The following is an 18,343-nucleotide window of genomic DNA, read 5'->3' as shown; positions in this document are numbered from 1 at the left end:
CCTTGGTACAGCCTGCCATCATCATTTTATCGTCAAAGATGAGAACCCTTACTTAACATGCAAGACGTGCCAAAGTAAAATGGCCATCATAGGAGAACTGCAGTGGGCATTTAAATAGAGTTTTTAAAATATCAAATGGGTTTTTAAAAACCTTAAGGTTTGTTTTGCTACAGTTAGTACAACATGCATCTAATAACACATGGTCTGATCAGTGAGACTCAATTACAGAAACTAATAAAGGTATCCCGGGACTACTTAAGAGCTTCAGCAATTGCTTCCCATACTTCGTAAGTTTTAAAGCAGTCGGACAAAATGAAGGAAAATCATAAACAGATGAGGCAATTCAGCTTTGAGAAGAGGTAAGATAATTTAATAGGTAGAGTTTAGATAAAAGGAGGCTAAGGAATTTAGCAATTACAGAAAAAAAAATCCAAATAGGTACCAGTATTAAGCTAAGGGAGGTGTAGAAAAACAATTTCCCTCATCTGAGAACAGTCATAAGCAGCAGCAGTAATCACCTACAGGTAGAAGAAGAAAACAGCTACAGGAGGAAATGGCAGCGAATACATTGGGACTAAGGATCACTGTGTGAAACCACCGGAGGGGCCCTCAGGGGAGACTGAACACTGCAAATGCTCCAGGCAAGTGGAATAGAAGCAGTTAGTCAGGCACACAGACCTCTCCCCAAGTTTCTCTTTGGATATCTGCATTCTTCATCCAGGGTTTCACTGCTGTTTGAAGGAGGTGCAGGAGATTAGGGCCACAGTGCTGAGGGGGGTGTGAGTCTCTGAGGGGGATGGATACAGCAATTTCCACTTCAGCAGTGATTGCCACTGGGGAGCTAGAGGAGATGATGTACCTGTGCTAATGCCATTTGACACACTTCTTGGCTATTAGGTGAAAGTTATTAGGCAAGTTATGTAAGTACTCTGGGCCTCAGTTACTCATTTGAAAGATGGGACAATAACAATAATTTTGCAGGTTAACTCTAAGGCAGGAGTTCCTTTTTTAATCTTTAAAAAATATGTTTTTATTGATTTCAGAGAGGAAGAGGGAGAGAGAGATGGAAACATCAATGATGAGAGAGAATCATTGATCGGCTGCCTCCTGCAAGCCCCACACTGGGGATCAAGCCTAGGCATGTGCCCTGACCTGGAATCGAACTGTGACCTCCTAGGTTCTATCATAGGTGGATGATCAACCCCTGAGCCACACTGGCAGGGCTAAGGAAGGAGTTCCTAATCTGGCATCCCTTAGGGCAGTGGTTCTCAACCTTCCTAATGCCGCGACCCTTTAATACAGTTCCTCATGTTGTGGTGACCCCCAACCATAAAATTATTTTCGTTGCTACTTCATAACTGTAATTTTGCTACTGTTATGAATCATAATGTAAATATCTGTGTTTTCCGATGGTCTTAGGTGACCCTGCTAGCGGTTGAGAACCGCTGCTGTAGAGCCTAAGACCATCGGAAAACATAGATATTTACATTACGGTTCATTAATAGTAGCAAAGTTACAGTTATGAAGTAGCAACGAAAATAATTTTATGGTTGGGGGTCACCACAACATGAAGAACTGTATTAAAGGGTCGCGGCATTAGAAAGGTTGAGAACCACTGCCTTAGGGGTTCATAGGGATAGAGGTGAAGTTGAATGGGAAAAATTACATCTTTATTTTCATTAAACTCTAAATAAAATTTATAACTTCCTTCAATTATGAATGTAAGTAACAAACCACACAGTAGTATTAGCAGAACTTGTCACTTTGTTGCCAATAAAAATCACAGATAATTTTCATATCACATTAGATTTGTTGTAGAAATCACAAAATAACCTTATGTTCACTACTATTTTGAAATTACAGTAATAACTAGGTAATACTGCAGGACCTTATTATTTTAGGAATTTTTAAAAAGCATGATTATATTACATATTTAGTTTTAAAAGTTTGATAATGACATTTTAAAAAATTCATATCCTTGTAATAGTATGCATTTTATTTTATGAACATAGAAAGATTATTTGACAAGATGTCCATAGGTTTTACCAGACTGCCAGAGTGGTCCACAGCACAGACAACCGTTAGAACTTCCACTGGGTAAGTGGTAGCTTCATTATTAAAGTAATAATGATGATCATGATACTCATCCTATTGTTATTATTAAACTCACTAGAATTAGTTTGCCCTGGACATCTGGATTGGATGTCCTCCTTTTTCTGTCTCATAATAGCTGAATGACCTTGGCAGACCCTTTAATCTCACTGAGCTTCATGTCATCCTCAACAAAGGAAAATACTTATTAATAGGGTTTTTTCCCCCCTGAGGATTATGTGAATTTATTCTATGTATTCAAAGGTACATTGCATATGGAATTATCCAGTTCTCATGAGACTTATTATCATCAACAAGACTGCCTAATAAGTAGAATAGCTATATAACTTATCACCCAAGCCAGGACACCTTTGAGAGCGTAAGATCAATAATTACAGCAGAACAATGGGTGGGAAATAGACTATCTCAGGCTAATCAGGAACCAATAAGATACTTAAGTACTACTTTTCTGCTTAGTTTTGAATCCCCTATTTCTGCCACTATCATATCACAGATAAACACCAAATTTCCTTGATTACTAAGAATCACATTTTTCTCCTATTTTACCATTTTGGAAATTAGAATACATCTTGCTATTGACACATTCCATAAGATACTAGTCAAATAGCAGGCAACGAAACAAATTGTGCCAGGTATTAGTTGTCACTGCTTGTCCATGTGCAAAATTCATCACAGGAAAAGGGCCTCTGGTAATTCATTGTAGGCCTCAGTTATTTGCATTAGTATCAACACAGACCACTAAATTTTAAGTCTGAGTCCCTAATTATAGATTACAACTCATCATAAAGTTTTGATACACCCAGAAGATGATTTCCACATGCGAGGCAAAGCAATCAAAGGCAGTAAAAACTGTCCAGTCGTCACAACAGAGCCCAGTGCTCAAGGTTAGCAACAACTGGTGTAACCAAACATGCATCATGGGCCTCCACCGGGCACTGACATTTGTCAAAAGCATTCTTAGACTTTCAGGAGAAGCTGTATGGCTTAGAAATAGTAAAATAGAAAATAAAATGAAAAAGGAAACTTCGTCAAGTTGGAATGCAGAGGGAAGCCTGTAGTCGCTCTGCCTCCTATTCAGACGGTCAACCCTATTGGTGCATCTTTAGCCCTGCAGCAACACAAGGAGCACGGGTTACACACGTGTGTCTCACACTTTCCCGGAGGCCTCGCTGCTAATATAATGAAAGGTATTCAGAGGCACCTTTAGACTCGAATAGACTGATTCTCACAGCGAAGGTGTGAGGTATTGTATGCCAGGGTCAGTTTTTAAAACCTGGACTTTAATGTGGTTTTATTTTTCCTGAAAAGTTTTATTCCTAATCACACTCCTTAATAATCCTTAAATTTACAAAAAGGGAGAGATTGAATTTCTTCCAACCAATCTTCTGAGCCTCTCTTCAGTTCCTTGTCCCTCCCTCAGGCTTCACTATTATTTTCTAGTTTAAATTTGAGAATACAATATTTGACATTCTGGCCCAGCTGGTATGGCTCAACAGTTGAGCGTTGACCTATGAACCAGGAGGTCATGGTTTGATTTCGGTCAGGGCACATGCCCAGATTGTGGGCTTGATCACCAGTGAGGGGCGTGTAGGAGGCAGCCGATCAATGATTCTCTCATCATTGATGTTTCTCTCTCTCTCTCCCTTCCTCTCTGAAATCAATAAAAATATACTTAAAAATATTTGACATTCTGTTATAGCTAAAGATGTTTTGGTTTTTTTTTGAAGATTAAAGTTATAGTCTAGACTTCCATACCCCTTGTCTTCTTTTGGTTTCTCTGCCAGTAATAACTTAGGAACACAGAAATCTCTCCACCTTACTTTAATGGTACATATCTGCGATAGGAAGCTGGTCTTACACACATAAATGTCGAAGATATTCTTCAATTAATCGGGATAGTCATGAGAAAAGTGCACTTCATTCCACTTGAAAATTTCAATGTGAAAGTCCACAATTGCTGGCTCATGTGGAGACAGTGCTAATTTATTACTCCGCACGTGTCACTTCCATATAATGAAATAATTAGCTGGGAAATTATATACGCATTCTCAATATTTATGTACAGTGGGAGTGTCAGTGTAATTAGGCATTAACTGCAGTTTTAGAGGATTGAACATAGAAGCTTTGTGTACAAATGAGTATTTTTACTCCTCTTCATTTGCTCCGTCCTTGTCTTGGTGATTTAGAAAAAGATGTTTAAATAGAGCTTTTCCGCGGAAGCCCTCGCCGCAGTGTGCCGTATTAAGGTAATTGCCTAAAAGATGGGAAGATAAAAATCACATATGTTGGCAAAGCCTTTCTGCCAAGCTTTTATGGAAGCCAATAGGCTTCGTGCCGTAGGTTTCAACTATTTGTTATACTCTTGAATATGTCTTTCATTTTCATTTTTCTTTTCATTTCTGTTGTCTTAGACTTGGGCAAGCTGAACTACCCAAGAGGGGCCGCTCCTGAGCACTGTTCGCCGAAGAAGCGCAAACACCAGTCCATTTTGGCGGGCACCATTTTTCCAACATAGTCAGAAAACAGTTGGCCAGTTCAAGTACTTACAAACTGAGCTCTCAATGATGCAGGACAGAGTAACATGTTAAAGGTTATAAACTGCTTTATCTCTGACCAAGGAAAGAATACATCAGTCCCCTTTCTTAAAAACAGAAAACAACAGAAAAAGTGCTGAAGTATTTGTTCTTTGAGTGTAGCTTGCAAATAATGTTTAAATGTCTCTGGTGCAATTCTCAGTTCATCCTCGTGCCCCCTAACTCACCCACTCTTCCTTAGTGCTCTCACACAGAAACTACGGAGGCAGGTAGGATTAAGGTTCACCTTGGGAACCTCACAGCTACCTGCTTCTGTAACCGTTCCTCTAGTATTCTAAGCTGCGCCCTTAAAGACATAACTAAGTGGATATGGCCTGGGATATGCTATATTGCCTGATAATGTTAAAAAATATATTGACGCAAGTGCAATCTCTGTCCTTATAAATCTTTAAAAACAGCACAAGCAGGGATCCATCCTGCGGTCTCCCTGTCCCTGGTGTAGCAGGCAGTTACCCTGGAAAAAGGAAGCTGGACTTGATTTGTGGAGGGTCCTGATCTATTTTCCGAGGTGTCTAAGCTTTACACATGTAGGAACATTGTAAACAGATAAATACGTATACGATTACCATCTCTCCTGGTTAGACTTTTGTTTCCATTTTCCTTTTAAGATGAGAGGCAGTGGGAGATGTCCTAAGGTGGTACCTTGGAGAGCTTCTGATCTGAAGACAGTCTTTTAAATACTAGTGCAATGATCTTAACGTTTACTAGTGTGAGCAGTTTCATGTCACTCAAAGTTCTTTTTGGATGATTTTTGAAATTTTTAACTACTGTCCAGCTAAAATTTTACTTAGCATATGCCTCAAAGAAAAGTGAAGATGAAAATATTTTTATCATTGTAGCAGGATTTAGAGAGTTAACTTCATGAACAAATAAACGTTTATTTTTATACTCTCCAGAGAAAATGAAAACGAAAACAATTAGAATTATTGGTGACAGGTGATATATGCATGATTGTACAATATCCCTTCCTGTCCTCCAAAATGTTGTGGAATATGATTCTGTGCTATGTGTTTTAAACTAAGCACTTTAAAGTGACTTCTCCATTCATCCATTCATGTGTTATTGTAACCAAAATTCCTAATATGTTGGTGTGTATGTACTAGGACGAGCGCATAGATGTATATACAACTGACCCCTGAACAACATGGTTTTGAACTGCGTAGGTCCACTTATACACAGGTTTTCTTCAATAAATACTGTACATGTATTTTTTCTTCCTTATGATTTTCTTAATAACATTTTCTTTTCTCTAGCTTATAAGAATACTATATATATATATATATACACATACATATATACACACACACACACACACACACACACACACATATATATATATATATATATATATATATATATATATCATACAAAATGTGTGTTAATTCACTTTTATGTTATTTGTAAGGCTTCCAGTCAACAGTAGACTATTAATAGTTAAGTTTGGGGGCAGTCGAAAATTATACATAGATTTTCAACTACCCTGTATTGTTCAAGCGTCAACTGTATAAATATAGGCAAATCCCATACTTCAGATGAGTGGTAGAGAAGTATATGATCATAGAAGTCATTATGGCTGAAATCTGGATACAGGAAAGATGGTTCAAGTTTAGTCTCTGTACCTCATTCTTTACCCGACTGAGCCTCTTTTTTTAAATGTATGAAATAAGAAAAACAGCGCATGTCTATCCAAAAAATTTCTAGTACTGGATTTTCAGACTTATTAAATAAGGAATAAATTATTTTCCTTTACGTAGAAAAAAAAGGACAATTTAGACAAAAACCACAGCAGCCAGAGGGAGGAAACAACTTCCAGAAGGGCTACTCACCAAAGGACATGGTGTTGGGGTCTGCTGGGAAGAGCTTCTCCCCCAGACAATAATTCAACTTTAAAAAAATACGTACGGTAGGTACATTTATGAATGAAATGGGATGTGGTTAGGCAGTGAACGACAACTAGTCAATGTCAGTGGGGAATATGTATTGGAGCAGCCGTCGCCAACCTTTCGGACCTCACGGACCACCAGTGGTCCACGGGCCACTGGTTGGCAACCACTGTATTGGAGTATTAATTTCTCTAAAAGATCCTTCTATATGTATAGATTTTAAAAACATGCCCTTTAGAATACATTTTTGATCATTATTACTGCTTTAAGGAATATTGGGAAGGTTTGTTAATCCCTCCTCCCAGCAGGTTACTATGTCTGTTGTGTGGCTCACTGGGCTGTAGTTAAGGCAACAGACTGACCTGGTGGTGGTGAGTTCTGCTGGTCAAATACCTCAGGGGAAGGAGTTGCAACCTCTCGCGTGCTGAGCTTACAAACAGTCACATTAAAGCCGACCAAGACACAAGACACAGCTAAAGGGACACAAGACACTCTAAAGGTTAGCATTCCACTACCTGCTACAAACCTCTTCCACCAAAGCCGTGCCCGTGAGATTGGAAACGGCTTCAGAAGACAGTTCTCTAAACTTATTCCCCATCAGTATTTAAAACAGGAGTCAACAAAGTCAGAGTGCCAAATCTCTCCCCCTCCTCCCTTTCTCCTCCCCTCCCTCCTCTACCTCCTCCTCCTCCTCCTCTCCCCACTCCCTGGCCCCTTTATCCTCCCTCACTCCCTCCCCCTCAGGTTTTATTGGAAAATAGCCTAGCTCATTTGTCTAATATTTTCTGACTAATTTCCCACTATAATGGCAGAGTTCAGCAGAGGGACCATACAGCCTGAAAGCCTAACATATTTACTATCTGGACCTTTCTTTAAAAAGTGTGCCAACCCCTGATTTAGAAGATGGAGGGAAGGAAACAGTCCCAAGGAAATGAACATAGTGCAGGTGGTTCAAAAGTGGTTTGCTGACTCTGTAACTTAGTAAGGCCAGACTGTATGTGATGGGACAATTTAGGCCCAAAGGCTTGGGCCCACATAGGTCACGTGTGAGCCTAATGCATGACACCTCAACTCAGATTTGGGTCTCCTGTGTGCCAATCTGGCTTCCTTAGAAAGCCCATGCACTAAATATGCTGTGGATCCTTTTGCATCAGATCAGGACCGGGTTGGCAATAGCAGGCACTGAGACAAGCCATTTGTGCCTCGTAGGCAACCTCTAGTAAGCTGGTCAAAGAGGCTGGCCATGAACTGACGTCCTTCTTCATGGTTTCAAGTTGGAGAATAAATGAGACAAGATGCTAAATACAAACATTCACAATAAACCTCAGTGCTTTGGCACAGTGTTCTCAGAACCAACCTCGAAAGCCAGTTGCCGTACTTGGGGTAATAATGGTGGCACAGATGCCAGGTCACTGTTCTTTAGGTGTACTGGGCTGCAACCAAATGCTTAAGCCAAACGCCACTGTGATCCGAAACCACAGGGAGCTGGTAAATATGCCCCAGACTGTAGACAAGGCCCCAGGAACATGGAAAGAGTCCATTCTAGTTCTCACAGCTAGTCTTTTTATTTTAAACGATTTCTTTTCTTTTCTATGGAAAAAAGAATGAAAACTAGTGAAGGAGGACCCTTCTGAAGAGAGGTAAAGGAAAGACGTGAGTCGAAGCCTACACATGTTCATTCGGAAGGTGGCATAATATGCCTGTCCTAACGTAAAGGGATCTCTCTTCCCAGGCTGACGTGCATCTCTATATAGATAGCCTGCAGACCCACAATTCAGAAGTCCCGTATTCATGATGGAATTCTACACAGGAGAAAGCAAACAAATGCAAACCACAGGCCTCTTTAAAAAATAACAAAACCACAAATTCTAATAAGACCCCAAAGAGCTCCCAGGTGTGCTATAGAAATTATGAGAATGTTGGAACTGTAAGGGGCTTCAGACCAAGAATACACTGAGATAAATAAAATTTAATCCAATTTGTGCTGTGCTTTACAGACTAATGCAAATATCTGGGCACTGACAGAAAAACGCAGGATGCATAAAAGCCCAGCAGTAATGATTGAGACAATAACCTCTGATTAGTATGTCTATATTGCACGGAACATTAACAATATAAGGCAGGCCGCTCTGGAGACATAGTCCAGACACAGTTATGCTGAATGCGTATATCAGGGCTATTATTTTTACAACCGGAGCTGCAGACGAGTACAAAGCTGTTCTCACTCTAGCAGTGTCACTGTAGCTAAATTAACACGCACAGAGGCAATGGGCCGGTGAAATAAAATCTAAGGAAGCCATGTGCCCAGATAACATGAAAGAGTTGGACAAGCATTTCTAACCTATTCCTTTATTTTGGAGTGAAACATGAACCTAATGTGGGCTGGAGAGTTGGCAAGAAGTTCACTCCTAAAAGAGGTGAGCATTTTTGTATATTTACATAAGTAAAGAGAAATTTTGTTCCTCAGAATTGCCTCGCAAGAAATTCTGACAAAATATCATACATACTCTTTTTAACGTTTTCTGATTTAGACTTGACTAGGATAAACTGATGTGTTTAGAGTGATCATATATCCCATCCCTCATTTAATAATGCCTATTTAAAATATTGCCCTTATTAATGACTACCAGAACACAGCAGTGTTCACAGTCCCTGTAATTCAATTGCCAGTAGTTTGTGCAATACATCAGGAAAAGGTTAAAAAATTTTTCATGCCAGATAGAACGTATCAATCTCTTTTATTTGATTATCTTGTGTAATGAGGCTTTCTCCAGGCCAGATTACCTGACTCATTATAATTATGCCAGATCATATTTTTGCTTAAAATGGAAAAGATTAAAAAATGTCCGCAACCCAGTGGAAACTATTCTAGGGTGTTTTTTTTTTTCTTTTTTTCTTTTATACATTTCAGGACATGAGAAATCACATCCTGTTCTCCTTCAAGGACAGAGAAGAAAGTAGAAAAGAAAGAAACATTGTTCCCATGAGGAGGAGATTAGGCAAATGTCATCTGGACTACACTCATTTTCTTCACGGATTTGAAAATTCAATAAAATAACTTGTAGTATTTTTTAATTCCAAAGTTAAATTCCACTTCTATAAGTAAAGTCCTAAAAATCACTAGAGGACAATGATATCCTCCTATATGTGGTGACATTTCCTTCGTAGTGCAAGCTGAACTTAGCCAATAAAGACGTAAAGACGTTCACATTTTTGTAAAACAATTTCATAAAGAAAGAGTAACACAAAGGCATTTTTGCCACACACACACACACACACACACACACACACACACTTTCTAGGGTTACCCTTTTTAAGGCATAAGAGAAATCTCCCTCTCCAAACCCTTCTGGGGATCATTCCCTCCTCAGGCCCTCGGGCTCAGGGAAGTTCCCACATCCCCCAGCCGCCAGGTGATGAAGTCTATGTCCTAGCACAGTGGTCAGCAAACTCATAAGGCAACAGAGCCAAATATCAACAGGACAACGATTGAAATTTCTTTTGAGAGCCGAATTTTTTAAACTTAAACTTCTTCTAAGGGGTGTGCAACCGCTGCCTGCATCCTGGTGCCACTTCTTCAAAATAGACTCGCCCAGGTCGTGGTATTTTGTGGAAGAGCCACACTCAAGGGGCCAAAGAGCAGCGTGTGGCTCGCAAGCCGCAGTTTGCCGACCACTGTCCTAGCACGTCCACTGTGGTTACGTGCTGGATGGCATTTATTTCTACGTCCTGGTCCTTCCAGGTGTTCCTCCAGCTTGGAATAAGGCCACTCTAACCATTAACAGCCCACAAGCCTCATGCAGGAAGAAAAGGCCTTTGGTCTTCCTTAAATCATAAGGCAGGGCACAGAATGAAGGTGGTAGCCTTAAGGCAAGGAAGCAGGAAAGGGAAAAGAAAGATGACATTAGCAGTGGAGGGATAATTTTCAGAACTGTACCTTGAAAAATATTAAAGTGTTACTTCCACAAGAATGGCCAGAAATGAACATTCTAACAGTACAGCATATTGGGACGGATGGGGAGCACCAGGGACTCTCATACGCTGCAGGTGGGAATGTAGGGTGGGACAGTCTCCCACCTCTTTGGAAGTTTCTAACAAAGTTAGACATACATCAGCAACTGAAAAAAGAGAAAAGAATTGCATACATCCACCAAAATATTTGTATAAATATGTCCATAACAGCCTTATTCATAATAGCTCAAACTGGAAACAACCCAAATGCCATCAACAGGAGAATGGATTAAAACGTTGTGTTACATGCATACAACACAAACCTACTTCACAGTAGAAAGCAATAAACCACTGTTAATACAACACGATGAATCACAAAAATCACAGTCTTCAGTCTGGCTTCTGTATGGTACATACTATATGGTACACGCTGTATGGCTTCATTTATATGAAGTTCAAGAACAGGCAAAACCAATCTGTGGTGATAAAAGTCAGCATAATAGTTATTTTTGGTAGGTCCACAGGTTGATCTGATAGTGGTCGGCAAACTGCGGCTCGCGAGCCACATGCGGCTCTTTGGCCCCTTGAGTGTGGCTCTTCCACAAAATACCACAGCCTGGGCGAGTCTATTTTGAAGAAGTGGCGTTAGAAGAAGTTTAAGTTTAAAAAATTTGGCTCTCAAAAGAAATTTCAGTCGTTGTCCTGTTGATATTTGGCTCTGTGGACTAATGAGTTTGCCGACCCCTGTGATGGGGAAACTTCCTGGGTAACAGGAGCGCGCTGTGACTACCTGGGGTGTACATTTAACAATGCTTCAGGACGAAGAGGGGACTGTTACCTGCACTGCATTCCATGTGAAAAGCCCGCAGTCGGGCTGCTCTCACCTTGTGTGACTGATAATAGTGGAAAGCACCGACGCCACCCTGCTCCTCGGCGGTCCAGAGCACCAAACGGAGAGTCCTCTTTGGACGCAGCCCTGAGGAAAATAACACAACACGTGATCCCTCAGTTGACTTAAAAAATTTTTTTAGTGGCAAGGCCTCTCATCTGCGTCCTGGAGGCAGAAAGGAGCCAGAGGCACGCGCATTCCTCTCTCGCTGGTGTGGCTGCCTGACTCAGAGTGTGACTGACACACGGAAGGAGCGCCCGCAGGCTGGTCTCCAGGCGGTGAAGGTAGAAAGGGGTGTGCAGCCGCTGCCTGCAGGCCAGGAAGTCAGAGCCTCTCATCACATCTCTAACTGGACATCCTGCCCCCCAAGACCCAGGGCTCAGTGGTGGTAGATCACAGACAAATGCAGTGAGGAGGACTATAGGCAGTTTGTGGGGCTTCCGGCAATTAACTGAAACCAACCCATTTAACCTGTTTCAAGATAAGGTGTGTAGGGAATTGCTTCTTAGTCTATGCCCACATGTCGGCTAGCTGCCCATGCTGTTCTCGGCAATGTAACCACTGCCAAGCAAAGGCACCCCTTATGTTTGCCCACATCTTCCTCTCCAACATGGAACGATGAGGTCATTCACATAAGGTCAATGAAGATGAATTGAATGAGGATAACATTCTGCTCACCGTATTGCTATGTAAACAGCTTGGTAGCAATTTCATTGACTTGGGAAATACACATTTGTATCTTGGAGCTATTAAAGTTACAGACATGTAGAAGCATTTTTGAGGGACAATGGCTGCTCAGGAAAAGCTAACTACAAGGAAGCTCTCCTTCTCAAACTTGAATACAATACACTAAAATCCCACTTCGTAACCAAGAATTAAAACCTGGCCTGATTCAGCCCTCATAATGTTTCAGAGGAGTAGCACAGGCAGAAAAACAGGAAGCTGGGCTTGAAATCTTATTAAGAGGATCCACCCTCCTGCCTCACCACGGGGGAGCCCTAGGGAAAGACTGAGTGGCTCTGAGCTGGACGCACTGCAAATCCCAAGTACATCCACGCAAGTGCTGCCACGGGCGGGCGCCTGGCCTTCAAGGCCGCAGCTGCTCAACTGAAGCCCTAAGTGGTCCCGGGGAACAGAGCGATGCCCTGCCTCCTCCAGCACCAACAATGTTCTCCTGTTATGAGCCTCGGGCCAAGGAGCAGAAAATGAGCTGCATTTGTCACCAAATTGACTATCATTGTGAGGCCACTTTACACCTGAGGATTTTAACATAATTAGAAAAGCACAGGTTTCGGACGCAGGCTGTCCCGAGTTCCAGTGAAAGCCCGGGCAAGCCGTTTCCACGCCCAGCTGCTCAGCAAATCCCACTGGTGTTTTCTTCTAAGTCTGCCTAGAACCCAGCTCCTCACTCTGCCAGGACTCTGGTCCGAGCCCCACCTTCTGTCGCCTGGATTGCTGTAGTAGCTCCTAACTGCCCCCCCCCCCCACCCCCGCCACGGTCCTCGCCTCTCTGCAGGTGACGCTCCACACTGCAGCCAGGAGGACCTTTTAAAACTTAAACCAGATCACCTCCTTTTTCTGCTCAAAACCCCGGTAGCCAGAATGTAAGCTTCTAGGAGGCAGGGGTTTATGTTTTCTGATTCACTGTGCTGCCCCCAGTGCCTAGAGCAGGGGTGGGCAAACTTTTTGACTCGAGGGCCACAATGGGTTCTTAAACTGGGCCGGAGGGCCGGAACAAAAGCATGGATGGAGTGTTTGTGTGAACTAATATAAATTCAAAGTAAAGGAGCGGAGGGGAGAGCAAGAGAACCGGATAGAACAGCCGGATCCGGCCCGCAGGCCGTAGTTTGCCCACGGCTGGCCTAGAGTGTTGGGCACACATTAGGTGCCCCAAGGATAGTTGGTGAATGAAGAAATGAACCCAAAACTTGGTGTCCAAGTTAGAATAAAATTCACGGCCCTCCACCACGTTCCCAGCCACATCTCCTAAAACTCCTCCGCTAGCTCACTCCCAGGCAAGCAAGGCAGGTCCGTCTGGTGAGCTCTGCTATCGTTAGGCACCTGCCGTGTGACCACTAAAAATTGATCTAGCCCCGTGGTCGGCAAACTGTGGCTCGCGAGCCACATGCGGCTCTTTGGCCCTTTCAGTGTGGCTCTTCCACAAAATACCATGGCCTGGGCAAGTCTATTTTGAAGAAGTGGCGTTAGAAGAAGTTTAAGTTTAAAAAATTTGGCTCTCAAAAGAAATTTCAATCGTTGTACTGTTGATATTTGGCTCTGTTGACTAATGAGTTTGCCGACCACTGCTCTAGCCGGACTTCTGCCTCCTATACTGAAAAGAGGAGAGAATATTCTAGGCCTATGCCATCATGATTTCACAGGGTGGCTGTGAGGATCAAATGAGATGGGAGTGTATGTAAGACTACCCTGTGCCTGGCATGTAATAGACGTTTGATAAATGAATTATAAATCTACATAATGGATATCCAAGCACAGAGCACACACTTTTCCCCAAAGGGAGAAGGGGAATCTAAATACTCAGAGAGGACGTCCGCCAAAGGCATTCAAATGCCTGCTGAAAAAGAACCCTAAGTTGCCCACTGCCTGCTCCAGTCAATCCACCTGCTCACCACATTCATGGCACAAACTGAAACTTCTGGAGGAAGAAACCTAATCCGTGTAGCTAAGGATCGTAACGTTTGGTTTGTCTAAAAGAAGTGTGTTTAATGTCAGTTTAAATCAAATGACACTTGGCTGGCAACATAGAACAATATTAGACAGAACAAAGTACAGTAAATGAAAATTCCGAACATTTTTCAGATCCGTAAAAAAGGGGAAAATGTACCTTCTCTTTACATATCTCTGTACCTATCAGCAAAACAGTACCAAGTCATTAAAACGGTGGAATTCTCTAAGTCAGCAGTTGCCAACCTGTGGTCCGTGAGGTCTGAAACGCTGGCGACCGCTGCTCTACAGAAAGATCAAGAGGCAGTTAGCACAGGTTTAAAAAAATTATTTTTTAAAAGAAAATGCCATGACTATCCCTAAAGATTTGGTGTGCCACTTGAAAAGCATTATCATACAGAATTAGTCTCCTTCACGTTTCAAATCAGCCAGATGACCAATGACGTTCCACCAAAAGGATGAAGAAGTAGCCCGTTAGAAGCAAGCAATGCTAAAGCTCCCAAACAACAGTGTAGCTGTGGGTGCGTGGTTGGCCCTGAAAAGACGAACAGCGCCACCTTCAAGCCCTTGAGAAGCTCGGTTCCCATCAGCAGGAACACCAGCACCGACTCCACATTCAAGGTGAAAGAGGTTAGGAAACCAGAGGTTCAGCAAAAACCTGAGTACGCCCCCAAATCTCTCTCCACTTGGACATTCTCATTGTCCCTAAACCTAAAAGGAATACATGGGACTTCATTCAATGCCTACCAGGGGTCCTCAAACTACGGCCCGTGGGCCACATGCGGCCCGCCGAGGACATTTATCCGGCCCACCGGGTGCCGCTGCCTGTCCTGCTTAGCAGCCGACTCGTCCCGGGCCCGCAGTGCGCATAGGAATTTGTTCATAGTTTTTTTTTTAAACTATAGTCCGGCCCTCCAACGGTCTGAGGGACAGTGAACTGGCCCCCTGTTTAAAAAGTTTGAGGACCCCTGGGACCCTGCCGCTAATGTGGGGCTTGGGCCCCCGGGCCACCTCAGTCCACACATGGGCAGTGAGGGTCACGAAAGGGATTGGCCTTAGAATCTGAACAAGCATTGATCGATTCCCTGCTGTGCCACCCCTGGCTCCATGACTTTAGATTAGTTGCCTAATCTCTCTGAGCCTCAGTTTCTTCCTCTATACCAGGAAAATGGTAACTGCCTTATGGGATGGCTCAGAAAATAAAATAAAGCAAGTACCTATCAAAAACAGCCTCTGGCACATGGTAGGTGTTCAGGAATTGTCAGCTTCTCTCTACATCACTCCACAGGCTTTCAGTCGGTGCCAATAATGACCAGGACAATCTTATTCCCACAAGAAGTATATTTATTCCGCATTCCCCTTCCTGAGGAGCCATAGAACACCTTTGTTTAAACAGAAAGTATTCCCAGCCAAGGAAAAAAATGGAAATTTTATCTAACTTGTACAAAAGCACATAACATCTTTCAGTATGGAATGCTCCTTCATCCCAACAGAGCATATCCCAGTCCAAATAAATAGAAACAGCTTCTTCACTTTAAAATGAGGGCCGATCTATATTGATCATTTTTAAATGATAACATATTGTGCATCTCAAATCCAAACTAGATTTAAAAGCAAAGAATTTTAAGTATATAAAATAACAACAATAATAAAGCAAAAATAACACCACCAACACAATGCGATATGAAGTCAACTGTGCGAATTGTATTTGGTAGTAGAACTGGGGGAAACGACCCAGCTCAGGAGTCATCGTGGTTCAAACTCTGGCCCTGGCTCCGTGGCGTACAGCACCGGCCCAAGGCAAGCGCATGAAACAAAGTTTTAGAATTGGAGGTGAGAGGGAAGACCCCCGTCTTAGCTGGCTAGATGCAGGTCTCACTGAGGGTTTGTCAGAAGACAGGCGATTAGTTCCCCCATTATGCATACAAACTTCCCAGAGATCTTTTGACCTTCTGGAATTTCTATTAAGAACTCTGAATGGAACAACAAACGTTTTACAGCATACATGGTTTTCCTCTAAAAAACAAAGACCACTGATAATGTGTCAGAGTTCTGTCTTGTTTATGAAATATTAACATAAACGCATTTCACTTTCATTTTATTGAGGAGAGTAATAATGCTATTGGGAAAATAGTGCCGATGAGAAAAGGTGAGAACAACCTTTACTGGACTTTATTTTTCATTACTATCAAACTTAAAGATGACAAGCCTGAGAGGTGGCTTCCATTAAACTCATCAATTGAAAAGGTAATTTGACTGTCTTACACATGCACCAAGAGTGGGGCAAAATAAAATCACCTCAGATTAATCCAACCTTGAAGATTGCTTTCCCAAATCTTGAATTCTAAAGAACCCTATTGGTTAATATGCATCAACCCAAATACTCATAAACTGCTCAGTTTCAATCCCTCCAGAACTATGTATGTGTACTGTTCTCCCTTCTGTGACCTAACTTTGTAGAGAAAACATAACTTTCTCCTACTGTAAATTACTTACTTTCCATTTAAATGAACTCGTTCATAAATACACTCCATGTCCAGCTCTCTTTTATCGTAGCTCAGAAGAGAGTGCCTACACTTAGAGATTTCTATTCCCACAATAAACTTCCCTAACATAAGTGTAGTATCTGAGTGATAGAATAAATAATGACATATTAGCATATAAATTGAATGAGAAGAGGCAAAAGCATAGTGGTTAAGTATATGGGTTTGGGGGTCGAGACCTATTTCCACCTTAGGCAAGTTACATAATTTGTTATTTACTAAACTACTGTAATTTACCATTGTTTGTTTTTAAATAGAGGCATGATTAGATAAAGATTTTATTTTATTGCAACTACTTCTCTTTATGGGCAGGAACAGAAAGTCACTTAAGAAAACCTTTTGTTCTTAGAAGAATTACCTCGTTATCTTTCTTAGTTATGCAGACACAAAGCAATTTGGCACTTTGGGGAGGCATTGGGCAGGATAACAAACTTTTTTAAAACTCCATCTCCTAAGCAGCTCCCTCGTGAGCATCGGGAGCAACAACCTGGACTCTGGGCAGGAGGTCAATCAGCTTGTAAAAGGAGCCCAGGGCCTTCTGGGAGGAAAGGCCCAGTGTCCTCCGCCCTGCTTCCCAGGACTGGGGGCTGGGACTGAGAGAACTGTTCGGTCAGGATGACAATCACTAAGGCCCTGGACAGGGCAGGTCCTGGAAACCACTGGCGAAGGGAGGAGCCTGGGCTGGCGACCTGGGCTCAACACAGTGGTCTCAGGGTCCGGGGGAAGGGCTCATTTCAGCCGAGCGAGCGTGTGGCCACCGCTATAAGCTCCTCCAGGTCCAGCCGTTCTGGTGCACAGGCCATGATTTAGGGAAGAAAAGCTGAGGATGGGAAGTCAGTGATGTAACCTTGCTGCCCCGAATGGGCACCGCTGTGACGTGGGTGTGCAAACGATGCCATGCAACAGCCAGAGGGGACAGCAGTCACGTGCAGGAGGGGGACTAGCTATTCGCCCGAGGAAAGCCCCAGGGTTCGTGGATCCTCCAGAGGCCGTGGGAGGGTCTCAGGAAGAGATAATGTACTTTTTGCCAATAAGGCCTAGAAGGCTGGAATAATGAACTGTAAAGTAATTAAAGAGATATGATCATATTTATAGCCTATTTTGTGGAACAGGTCATAACAGTTATCATTTCCATAATTCAAAGGGAGCAGAATATAGAATCCTACCTCATTATAATGATTAGGATCCTATTAGCCAGGAAAATCACAATTAATCATTGCTGAAGTAGAAGCACTGTAACTACCAGTATGTGAAGGCCGTTTCTGGCCCTAGCCCAGTTCTCCACTCTTATTTCCTGCTTCTGCCTCTCAGCCCACATTCCAGCCACATTACATTTCCTACTGGTCCTGAACATGCTACGCTACCTCAGATTTTTGGTTCTTTGTACATGCTCCTTTCCTATCTAGAATGACCCTTCCTGTTTCCATCTGGAAAACTCCTATTCACTCAACAAAGCCCATCTCTAACATTACTTTCCCCGGGAAGGTTCCCCCACCTTTAGGGTTAAGTTGGTTACCCATTTCTCAGTGTTCCTCTGCAACTTCATACATCCCTCTTATTTCCACTTGCAAACACACTTAAATGTTGATCTCCCCACTGGACTATTAATTTCCTGAGACTTACTCATTTCTCTTTTTAATAATCCTGGCTTACTGACTATATTTATATAAGTATAAATAAAATCTG

General features: G+C 42.4%; 1 protein-coding gene across 3 annotated transcripts in view; it reads right to left on the bottom strand.

The window, feature by feature from the left end:
• The window catches only part of CPQ (carboxypeptidase Q), a 385,779-nt gene that overhangs the window by 83,878 nt on the left and 283,558 nt on the right, over window positions 1-18,343 (bottom strand). For all 3 annotated transcript variants that reach the window (XM_080646549.1, XM_080646548.1, XM_080646550.1), the window contains exon 6: window positions 11,425-11,516. In XM_080646549.1, the coding sequence (XP_080502675.1) occupies window positions 11,425-11,516 (92 nt within the window). The remainder of the gene's footprint in view (window positions 1-11,424; window positions 11,517-18,343) is intronic.

Source organism: Plecotus auritus (assembly GCF_963455305.1).
Source record: "Plecotus auritus genome assembly, chromosome: 11".
NCBI lineage: Eukaryota > Metazoa > Chordata > Mammalia > Chiroptera > Vespertilionidae > Plecotus > Plecotus auritus.
Note: the sequence above shows the minus strand (reverse complement) of the source record. Positions and strands in the feature narration are given on the sequence as shown.